The sequence below is a fragment of the Eptesicus fuscus genome, chromosome 20 (genome assembly GCF_027574615.1).
Source record: "Eptesicus fuscus isolate TK198812 chromosome 20, DD_ASM_mEF_20220401, whole genome shotgun sequence".
NCBI classification, from domain to species: domain Eukaryota; kingdom Metazoa; phylum Chordata; class Mammalia; order Chiroptera; family Vespertilionidae; genus Eptesicus; species Eptesicus fuscus.
The window spans coordinates 6,727,358-6,739,409 of NC_072492.1; the positions used below are offsets into that span (position 1 = coordinate 6,727,358).

Sequence of the window (12,052 nt, forward strand, 5' to 3'; positions counted from 1 at the left end):
TATGGCCCAGCTCAAATCTGGCTCTGCCCCTTTCCTGGTCGGCTACTTCCATGCCTCCACTCCCCATCTACAGCGGGCCTGCAGGTAGCACCCAATTCACACAGGTGTTGCAATGAGACCATAAAAATAACGCCCATAAAGTACACAGCCCAGTGCTTGGCTACAGGCGACACGGCCGTGGCTTTTGTGGTTCTCCTCCCTCTGAGTCCATGAAGGCAGTGCCTTTTCATAGCCCCCGGGAAGTGTGGTCGGTAGGTCAGGTGATCTGCTGCGGCCAATGAAATGTGACTAGAACTGATGGATGCCCCTTCACAGAACCCTTAGGAGCCAGTGCATGATTCGCTGCATCCTCATTTACTGCCCGTGCTGTCGCAGAGGTGCATGTGAAATGGGTACCTGTGGATCCTTAAAGGGCTACGACCAGCCCCCTCAGTGAGCACCGTGAGTCATCGAGATGTTAAGGGTTCTTGTTACTGTGGAATTGCCTAGACCTTCCTAAGTAATATCATAACTATTAATCACAATGGGTTTTAAATGAGTAAGGCTATCAGCATTACTGCTATCTCTAGATGTTTCATGTTTGTGACTAAACACAGAAAAACTGGGTTTGATCTGAGATAACAAGACAAATGGGTATCAATTTCAAGCTATAAGTACCAAGTACTTAGGAATATAAATAAGGTTGAAACGAATGCCTCCTGTCAAATAGACTTTAAGCACAGCCAGGGAAAGTGATAATTACCATAATTTATTGAGTGCTTATTATTTCCCAGGAGTTACGCTAAAGATATTATATTATTTAATCCCGGCAATAATCCCATGAAGTAGGTGTCATTCCAGTGTGGTAGGATGAGGATTCTGTTCTCCTCATTACTCCTCTACCCACTGTAGGAAGGTTTATTTAAAAATGCATATAGATATCCTATCTAATAAAAGGGTAATATGCAAATTAACCATCACTCCATCACAAAGACGGCGGTGCCCATAGCCACAAGATGGTGGCGTCCAGTCCCCTCAGCCTCGCCGGAGTTGGGCAGCATGAGTGGCCTGGCGGAATGCTTGCTTCATCGCCGTGGCAACGGAGGGCCTCTGGGCAGCGGGCACGGAGCAGCCGGGGCAGGACGCTTGCTTTGTCACCGCGGCGACACCCCGGCTGCAGAGGGCCTCTGGGGGACAGGAGGGCCGCCCGCAGCCTCCGCAGCCGAGCACAGGCCCGGAGAGGAGACGGCAGGCCTGCCTCCCATGGAAGCAGCAGTACAGCTCCCTCCCGGCGCCCACGCTCACTTCCGCCTCCCACGGAACCCACACGGCTCCCGACAGCGCACTGTGGTTCCCACCGGCTCCCGCGGAAGCAGTGCAGCTCCCGACAGTGCACTGTGGTTCCCACCGGCTCCTGTGGAAGTGGCGGGCGGCCTGCTGCGCACGATGTCACACAATGGGCTACCAGTAGATATAGAAATCGATATAGAGATATCAAAAACTAATTGTGAAGTGGACATCAGCAAGAGAAAAGTGTCATCCTAAAGATGCTCCCCTGAGGGACCTATGAGAATCTATAGCCGCCCTCCCAGGATGGAGACAGGAATGACCTCACAGCTGCACAGAGAGGAGCGGGCAGGCAGATGGGACTGTGATGAGCAGAAGTACAAGAAAGATTCCCAAGATTATCAGTGGGACACGAGGGAGACAACATTCCTGGTTAGTCAACTGTGGTACAGGCTCCCCATCCCTGTCTCCAGGCATATCCAGGGGAGACTTGTGACTAGTTCCAGCCAATGAAATATGAACAGAGGCGACATCTGTAAGTTCCAGCCCCAGGCATTTAAGAGCTAGCATGCCAGCTCCCTTCACCTTTCACAGTGACTGGAAGCCACACACTAAGATTGGGAACGAGGGTGGAGGGTAGAGGGTTGGTGCAGGTGGAATCCCGGCATCACACAGGAAAGAGAGCCGTCCTGGGGAGACCCCTCACTCACATCACACTTCACATGAGCTTAAATAAACTTCCTTGTTAAGCCACTGAGGTTTGGAGCTCATGTGTTACCACAGCAGAAAGTAACCTATCCTGATTACTTCAACACAGAAGAGTAAAAACTAGGAAAATAAAATAAACCCAAGGAAATCAGGAGGAATTCATGTTTAATTAAAATTTTAAAAAGCAATGGTATTTTGTATTAGTTGAATGTAAACTATAATTGGAAATTAATAGACAGCATAGTCCCAGTGGCCAATAAAAATATCTTTTAAAAGCATAAACCTAGCCTTAGTTGGGTTGCTCAGTGGATAGAGCTTCAGCCTGCATATCAAAGGGTCCTGGGTCAAGGGCATGTACCTCAATTGCAGGCTCTTCCCTGGCCCGGGCCCTGACAGGGAATGTGCAAGAGGCAACCAATTGATATCTCTCTCTCTGTCTTTCTCTCTCGTCCCCTCTCTCTAAAAATCAATGGAAAAATATCCTCGGGTGAGGATTAAAAAAAAAAAAAAGACTAAAAAAAGCATAAACCCAAAAGCTAATTCCACAGAATGTGGGGAAGAAAATACTCTGGCAAAGTTAGTTATGGTAAAAAGAGAGAGAGAGCCGAAGCCGGTTTGGCTCAGTGGATAGAGCGTCGGCCTGCAGACTCAAGGGTCCCAGGTTCGATTCCGGTCAAGGGCATGTACCTTGGTTGCGGGCACATCCCCAGTGGGGGGTGTGCAGGAGGCAGCTGATCGATGTTTCTCTCTCATCGATGTTTCTAACTCTCTATCCCTCTCTCTTCCTCTCTGTAAAAAATCAATAAAATATATTTTAAAAAAAAGAGAGAGATGCAAATTAAAATGATAAAGGAGATAAAACTATTTACTCAAAAAAGATTCTATTAAATGTTAAAATCACAATAAAATAAATGTTTTTCTATAAAAATGTGTTACTTAAATGACTCAGAAAAAGATAGAAAACAGATATTAAACTGTAAGAAATTTGGAAAACCACCTCCAAAAACAGTCCTGGAAAAGTTATTACCAACCTTCAAGGACTAGTAATTCTTTACCTCAGCATTGCATAGAAAAAGAAGAAAGTGATTATTCATTTTACACCATTATCAAAACTTGACTGGTATAACAAAAGAAAAATTTTATGTGCTCTCATTTATGAATAAAAATCCCAAATAAAACTCCCAGTGAATTAAATCTAGCAGAATATTTAAAAGTTAACCAACTATACTCAAGTAAAATGGATTGCAGGAAAACAAGGAGAGCTCCGTATCAGAAAATCTGTTAAGGTTCAAGAAAATAGTACACAAGCTCCTCATGGGTAGAAACTCTTTCACTGATGTAGCCTCAGCACAGAAAACACTGTCTAGAACATAGTAAGTGCTCAATAAATATTTATGGCATAAATTAGAGAGTGAATATATTAACAAATAAAAGGAGAAAATAACATGTGGTTATCTTTACAGACTATGATAATATAGTTAATCAAATTTAACTTTGGCACCAAAGGAAAAAAGTATAATAATAAAATTATGCAATATGTAACATGATTACAAAAGAAAATGTCTCAAATTATCATGCATTTCCCTGGAGGATAATAAGAAGACATGAATGCCCACATAGTGCCACATATTTAACATGATCCACAAGTCCTAAACAATGCAATTAGTGAAGAAAATAAAATAAATATAAAATACTGGAGAAAGAAGCAAAATTATTATTTGCAGAAAATGTGATTGTCTACCTGAAAAATCCAATAGTATCTTAAAGTACTTAAAAATAACGAGAGTACATTTACACAATGGAATACCACAAGGCTGTAAAAAAGAAGGATCGCTTATCCTTTGCAACAACATGGATGGACCTGGAAAGTATTATGCTAAGCAAAATAAGCCAGTCAGAGAAAGATAAGTACCATATGCTCTCACTTATATTTGGAATCTAATGAACAAAATAAGCGATGGAACAAAATAGAACCAGAGGCATGGATATGTGGAACAGACTGACGGATGTCAGAGGGGAGGGGAGGGGAGGAATGGATATAAGATGGTGAAGAGATTAGTCAAAGAACATACATGCATAACCATGGACACCGACAACTGTGGTGAAGGCTAGAAGAGGGGGGTCAGGGGCTGGGTGGAGGGGGGCAAACAGGGGAAAAATGGGAGACACCTGTAATTGTGCCAACAATAAAAAAAGAGTAATGAGATAGACATGAAGTTAGCTAAGATAATTATATAAAAATCAGTAACTTCCTTATATCCCAGCAATAAACAGTAAAAAAAATATAACTTAACAAAAGATTCCAATCATTAAGGCCATAGTAATGACAATGACAAATTACCTAAAAACAAAACCAAAATTATGCAAAATGGACAAATACTGTTTTACAGGATCAGAAACAGACTTGAGTAAACATATCCTATTGCCAAAGGGGAAGACTTTTGATTACATTCAATATTGTAAAAGTGTCCATTTTCTCCATGTTAATATATACATTTTTTAAATACTAAGGAAAAATAAACAAATGAGAATAGCCGAGAAAATATAATCAACTCTCTCTGATAAAAGAACAATCTGTAGGTTAGCTGTGGGTAAGGCACGGCAAGACCCTTGGGCAAATTTGATGAGTTTTAATCGCCAAGTGAAGGAGTTGCCCTGGGTGAAGCTGGGATGAGGGGCCCAGACTGACTCCACTGCTCCTCCCACCAAAGCCTGGGACGAACCACCCCACCCCAAAGTCCTGCCAGAACTGACAGACACAAGAGAGCAAACTAGGAACCTGAGAAACGGACACAACAGGGTGAAATTGTTTAGTACATGATAATGACATGTCAACACATTGGTTATGAATTACATCAAGTGTGTCAAACTCAAAGGCCAACACGGGCCAAATAAACAAGGCATGTGGCCCGCGGGCTGCAAGTTTGACATGCTTGAATTACATTATTCAATGTGATAGTAGGGTAACTGATTTTTAAAAAGTCATAAATGTGACACCTAACTCATGTCATAGACCAAAATTAATAACTGATGAATTAAAGATTTGATGTAAAATGAAACTATATAAATGGTAATGAGAATGTATGAATATTTATGTAATCTTGGGTTGGGAACTGTGTTCCCTAAGCAGAACAGTTAAGCACAAACCATAAATCGATAGACTAAAGATCGCACAATATTATAAATTTTAAAGCAAATATAAAAGGCAAAAAAACAAACTACAGGGAGATGTAGGTGGCATATGAGAAAGCACATACATGTATGCTTATTGAAATGTCTCTAAAATCGGTAACAAAACAGTTATAAACATGACTTTTAAAAAAGTGTTTCTCAGACATGCAGGTAATTCAGAAAAGGCAACAAATGTCCAGCAAACATTTAAAATGCTCAAGCACACTAGAAATTAAAAGAAGAGAAAGGAGAGGTTTTGGTTTTCATTCATGCAATTAACGAAGTCGTACCATTCGTTGCTGATATGAGTGGGGAGAAGATATTAACACTTCCACTGAGAATGGAAATATATGTGTGTTCACATATATAAAATATACACTCACATAGTCTTAAAAATCACATACTCTTTGACTCAGCAATTTCACTTCTAAAAATTCATACTAGGAAAGGAAACCAATGAGAAATATTTGCTACATGATTAGCAAAAGGAAATCAGTTGGCTACAGTGGAATATTACATAGCCCTGAAAAATTATGCTGTAGAGGTATAGTTTATTTTATTTTTTTTTTAATATATTTTATTGATTTTTTACAGAGAGGAAGAGAGAGGGATAGAGAGTTAGAAACATCGATGAGAGAGAAACATCGATCAGCTGCCTCCTGCACACCCCCTACTGGGGATGTGCCCGCAACCAAGGTACATGGCCCTTCACCGGAATCGAACCCGGGACCCTTGAGTCCGCAGGCCGACGCTCTATCCACTGAGCCAAACCGGCTTCGGCGAGGTATAGTTTATTGACATGGAATGATATTCAAGATATAATAGGAAGGGGAAAGCAATTTGCAAAATAGTATACATAGTACAGTGTCTATCTCTTTTTAAAGAACATAGATGCCTATTAAAACCTTAGAAGACTATATCCAAAATATGAACTGTAGTCTCCAGGTAATGAGATTAGTGGTGATTTTTTTTCCTTTTTGTCCATCCGTAAGTTAATAATGTTTCTACAATAAACAAGTATCACTTATGTAACCAAAAAGAAAGTTTAAAAAAAAGTAAATTGAATTCTGTGGGAAAATAAACATTTACCCTAAAAATAAACTCTAAAGTTGGAAAACGAAAGCAAAAACATCTGCTTCCTGGACAGAAAGGATAGTTTTAAATGGCTACACACACACGCGCTTCCCAAAGGCAGTGGCTCCAGGTGCCAGCCCTGGGGTACCCCGCCCCCAGCAGGAAGCCCCAACCATCCTGCTCTCTCCCAACCTCCTGTCTGACTACAACTAACTCAACGCATAGCATAACTGTATTCCTTGCTGTTGATATCAAAACAGCATTTGAAATTGCCTCTTTTTATTATTAATAAAAGGGGTATTTACTAATCCACACTAAAAGGTAGAACCATAAATTAAATGGCTGTTTTACTCACATGGCTACTGATTCACTTTTTCTACAGGAAAAAAAAAATGGCTTTGTCACCCATCATAAAAAAGTACTAATCAATATTGATAAAATTCTCTGGTGGAGGCAGAATGGGAGGGAAGTCATCATTGCTGTTGAAGAGAATAGCTCCCTCGCAGTGACTTGCAGGCTGGGATAACAACTCCGGGGACCCAGCAGCCTCACGCTGACTGCTGAGCACCCAGCCCAGGGCTGAGAGCAGGCAGATCTGCACAGGAAGGCGCTTAGCACATAGGAGCAAAGAATATTCTCCCAGATTTGCTAGCCCGTTCATCAGCTGGTGAGTACATTCTGTTCTCTCTCACATATATATGCCACAGCAGGTGGCAGGACCTGGCTTCCATAAAACTGTAATGAAAAATTTCACTCTGAGACCTAATGAGCATCCACAGTGTTCCTCGGGGAACAGGGTGGGGTCTGCCTGGCCCTGAGGGCTAGCAGGAACACACGGCAGGGCCTGTGCTGGCCTGACAGGTCCAGTGCACTGTCAGGTGGGAACGAGCCAGTCCGATGAGTAACGAGGAACTGGTTCTGACTGTCCCCTGACGTCTACAGACTGGGCCATGGCTTCCAGGAGGCCAGCTGATGGGCAGGGCAGTGTCTCCCAGAAACCTTCAAGGAAAAGATCCTCACTGGCTCGGCTGCTTTGGCCTGAGCGAAAATGCCTGCAGCACCAGCACTCCTAGAGGCTGCTGCATCCTCAGCAGCCATCTCGATCCCACTGGCCAGTGCGTGGCCCCTGCAGTTGATCCTGAGAGCTGCAGAGCAGCGATGGTGCTGGGCCAGCCTGTGTGCGGAAACCAAGCCCGCTGGGTGCCGCATGCTGCTGAGCAGTCTAGGAATGGAAGCCAGGCTCTGCAGACAAGCCTCGTCTTCCACTCCCCAACTCATAGCCTCTAAATCCAAGCACCCAACCCAACCAGCCCTGCGCCCCCTCCCACACCCACAGCTCCGTGCTTACTCTAAGACACAGTGAACATCACCAGCTTTTGTACAGGAGCACAGAGCTCATTCACAGCCATCACTGCGCAGTGGCTGCTGGAATCAGTTTCTGAGAGGCCCGTGTAACGTAGGGGCCAGCGTTTTTGGAGGATGGATGGGCGAGCAGAAGAGGAAAACGACAATGAACTAATGAACTTCATCAACCGTTGTTTGAGCGCTTGGTGTAAGCCAGGTTCCCTTTACCCCCCGTATGGTGGGGGCTGCTGTGACCTCCATTGTGGAGACTGAAAAAAATATTCTCACATGGATCTTTTGCTCACTCATTCATTCAGTTGCCCAAGAATTTCAGAAAATCTGAATTTCAGGCAGTAGGGCAGTTGCCCCTGCCCAAAAGGAGCTTAAAGTCTAGTGGGAAAGAGAAATAATAAAAAATAAATAAAAATTGCAATACAATATACCCATAGCATGCCTTTATAATACAGATTCCAAGAGAACTCATGGAATCTCTTCCTCTGCACCATATTATTCTCTAAAGCAGAGCAGTGCCCAGCACACAGCACACATCTAGAAAATACTCTCTGAATGAATGAATGAATGAGCAAATAAATGAATGAGCAGTGCATGCCATAGTGCATTTAACCCAATAACAACGACAACATTTGCCCAGAGATTCTTTTAGCTACTATTCATTAAGCATTTCCCAGGGCTGAGCACTGTATCAAGCACTTTTCAGGGGTACTCTCACATCATCGTTGCCACAGTGGCCACATTACTCAGTGAAACGCTTATGATCCCCATTCTGCAGATGAGGAAACAGATGTGCAGAGAGTTATACTCAAGGTCCTGTAGTCAGAAAGCAACAAAGCAGGCCTGTCCCCCCCTCAGAAGCCTGTGCTGCCCCGAACCAGTGGCCCAGGCTTGAGGGCCAGGGAGTGCGTCCCGAAGGACGGAATAAGGTGAAGGACACAGAGGGAAGAGTCGAAGGAGGAAGGTGTCAATGGCTGCAGAAGCAGACCATGAAGGAGATGAAACGTTGTCCAGTTAAGTGCAGTGCGTTTTAAAAACTCTTTTCACAGCTGTGACGCCCTCTGTACTCAGATGTGAGCACTTCAAGCGACAATGCTGGGACCTCCACAGTGCGTTCTAGCTCAGCAACCCCTCCATTGTTCAAGTGAGGGGGTCCCATCCCGAGCGGTTTCCTTCAGAACTCCAAAACCTGCAGCTTGTGGAGGGGGGAGGGGGGGAGAAGCTGTGAGCAGGGGCAACCCTTAAGCCCTCCTCTCTGTCTTCCCTCAAAGAGAAGAAAGCCCTCACTCCAAGGACACGCAAGGACAAGAGTCCAGGGGCGTGCTAGAGCAGCTCCATGAAGTGACACACGAATTCCACATCTAAGTTCCTAACTTCCAGGCCTGTTGCTTCTACTGATTCAAGAAATTAAGAAGCAATGTTATGACCATGCCTCACGACATTTTCAAGAAGATAAAGTGAATGCTGCCTTTTTTATTAACCCCCGTGACCCTACAGTAAACTGCTTTAATCTTGCCAATAAACACGAATTGAGTGCCAACTGTCTATAAGGCATTGTTCTACATACACTGAGCATTCAATGGTGATCAACGCATTCTATTGGGGATAGACAGACAAGAAAAGGAAAAAAAAAGAAAAATAAGAGCATTTTAAAGAGTGATGAGCGCTGTGACAAACATGAGCAGGACGGTGGGCTAGAGAGCTAATGGCGAGCGCAGCCTCCGGAAGGCCTTTGAGCCCAGACCTGAGTGGTGGGGAGGCATGTGGGAGGCGCATCCTCAGCCGGACAGGGAAGTGGGAAACAGCAAGAACAAAGCCTGCGGAGGGAGGTGAGCTCGCGCGTTGCAGGGGAGGCCGCTGTGGCTGGAGCACAGGGAGGGAGAAGCAGGTGGGACAGGATGAGTTCGAAAAGACAAACACGGGTCAAGTCCGCTGCAGTCTTGTAGGCCACTGGAAAGATCTGGGGCAGTGCCATGCCCCCGGAGGCTTTCACCAGCGACGTAACATGAACTGGGTCTTGCTTTAAAAGGTTCCCTCTGAACGTCATGAAAATGGACACACGTGAGTGATACACAGTAGTGAACTGGCCCTCACTTTACCTGGCACAGGACACAGAGATGCCATCTCATAAAGATAATTCATCCACACGCCAGCATCCACCAGCCGCTTGGACTTCCACCTTCCGCCAGTAAAGACCACTTCCTCTAAAACTCAACTCCCCTCTGCCTTTGTCATTCCCTCCACGGATGAGGTGATAATAAAGGCTTTATGCCTGAGGCTCACAAATCTTACCACTTCTAAACAAGTCCTGAAAAGAGACAGAAGAACTGTGTGTGTGTGTGTGTGTAGGGGGGAGGGGGGGGGGGGGGGGGAGGAGCCAGGGAGGAAGCATAAACATATTCCAATTCAAGCAATGACTGAAACCCCAACACCACGAGAGACCAGGAATCCAAGGCTACAATCAGGGCCGACGGGTCACTGGGCTGGTCGGATGTGATGACTGACGCAGAAGCCAAGACGTAACACAGGCCAGCTTAACTGTCATCTGCTAAACAACCTATACAGGAAAACACTATTTCAGCATCCAACACATCGAAAGGCAGCCCACAGGAGGCTATATCTGTGGCAAGATCGCGCCAGAAACCCCACTAATCTGACTCTGCTATTCATAAATTCTCCCTCGTGTTAGAGCACATGTGTTTGGGAAAGGAAAATGAATCCAAGTCAATTTTAGACATTGTTACTTGGAAGCCATCTGGAGTCCCTGGAAGCATAAGAAGTCACCGCGTGCCCTGCCCTCAAATGCCCACTGTAATTAGGGCAGTGTGCTTACATGGGAATTCAGGGTCCCCTATTCCCCAGGGATGTCCCTACCCACACCCGACCAGATGCCAGCTCAGGCTCCACTCCCCACCCAAGGGAGGTATTTGGTTTCTTAGTAAACCTAGTGGAGAGCCCTCAAGGTGTTGAGCTTGCACTTTAATTGCACAGGAGGCTGGGTTCTCTGTTTTCCACGGACTTCAAAACAGCACACCTGAATTCCTGTGCCACAGCAGCTACGAAACCCCTCCCCAGGGGCAGAAGATGGATGAAAAATCCCCTCCACCCAACAGCGCTGTGTTCAGAGCATGCCTAGTTTGGGAAGAGACCCACCAGAATCCTTATGTAACGTTAATGTATGTTGGCACCCCGCAGAGCGGCTCCTGGGGACACTAGCCCAGCCGTAGCCCATGTCACCGTGATGACAGTAGGCTGGGGCTTGCAGCTTCCTAGGGCCTGGCTTTCTCTCCCCCTCGGCTACCTGGCTGTGATCCTCTGCACAGCTCCTCTTCCCCAGGAGCTGGGCCTCCCTTCCTGCAGCCTCTCCCCGCCACTGAGAACAGTTTTAGGACCAAGCTGACAGCAGCACCATGCCACCAGCACCTCCCCTACCCCCAGCCCCCCACCTCTCCAGCTCCTCTCTCCACCACACAACGCCTTAACAAACCTAACCAGGAAAAAAAAAAATCCAGAATCCTGTACAGTCATAGTCCCAGAAAGCAAACACCGCGGGAGGGAGGCTCAGCTCTGCTAAGCCGACCAGGCCCAACCCTCGCCCTGGACCCCAAAGCAGCGATGAATCCGGCGCAGGGGAGGAATCTTTGGAGAGCGACTGCTTTAGGTGGCTCCAGCACAATCAGAGCAAACACCTGTTTCCAGGAAGAGACATGAGCAGAGGGAGAGGGGAGTCCAGGGAAAGGCAGGGAGGACGAGGTGAAGGGGCAGCTGGGGACGCAGGTAAAGGATGCGTCACACTTTGCGCTTGGCAACCGGAGCCTGGAGCAGCAGACAGAGCGGGAGAGGGGCGCCGGGGTCTGGGAAGTTCAGAGAGGAGGGGTCGCACCAGCGAGCAACACCTCGCGGGGGCCAGCCAGCAGGGAAAGCGCTCAGGAGGCCCGACGGGTTCCATCACCTGGGCGCCGGCGAATGCAGCCCAGCAGGCGCGCACCGGCTGCGGCTGCCAGCGGGTGACCTACCTGCCCACCGTCTGGTTGGCCAGCTGGCGCATGCGATTGAACTGCTTCTTCATCGTGGCCCCGCTGCCGCGCTAGCCCGGGAACTTGGGAAGGACGGAGCCCGCCGCAGGTTACATGGCTCCCGCGCGGAGCCTCCCGGGCAACGGCGGCGGCACTGCGGAGCCTCCGGGAGCCTTTGGCCCGAGCGCGGCTCCCTCCCGAGGGCACCACCGCTTACTCCTCCTCCCGCCGTGGCGCCTGCCGCCGCATCCTCCTCACGCGCTCCGCCGTGCCTTCATCGTACCGCCCGAGGTCGGCTGGAGCGCCGTCCAGGTCCGCTGGGCTGCCCGCCCCCAGCCCCAGTCCCGCGCGGGGACCCGGGAGTCTCCGCAGGCTAGCTGGCCCGCTGGCTGGGTGGTCCCCGCTGCGCCTGTGCGGAGGGCGCTGAGCATTCTGGGACTTGTAGTTTCTCATCCCAGAGC

The 12,052-nt window shown here is 47.1% G+C and overlaps 1 protein-coding gene across 1 annotated transcript in view; it reads right to left on the minus strand.

The window, feature by feature from the left end:
• Positions 1-11,644, minus strand: part of ARHGAP44 (Rho GTPase activating protein 44) — a 183,873-nt gene extending 172,229 nt beyond the window's left edge. Inside the window, exon 1 of the mRNA XM_008153578.3 lies at positions 11,592-11,644. Within this exon, the coding sequence (XP_008151800.1) occupies positions 11,592-11,644 (53 nt within the window). The remainder of the gene's footprint in view (positions 1-11,591) is intronic.
• Positions 11,645-12,052: the final 408 nt, after the last annotated feature.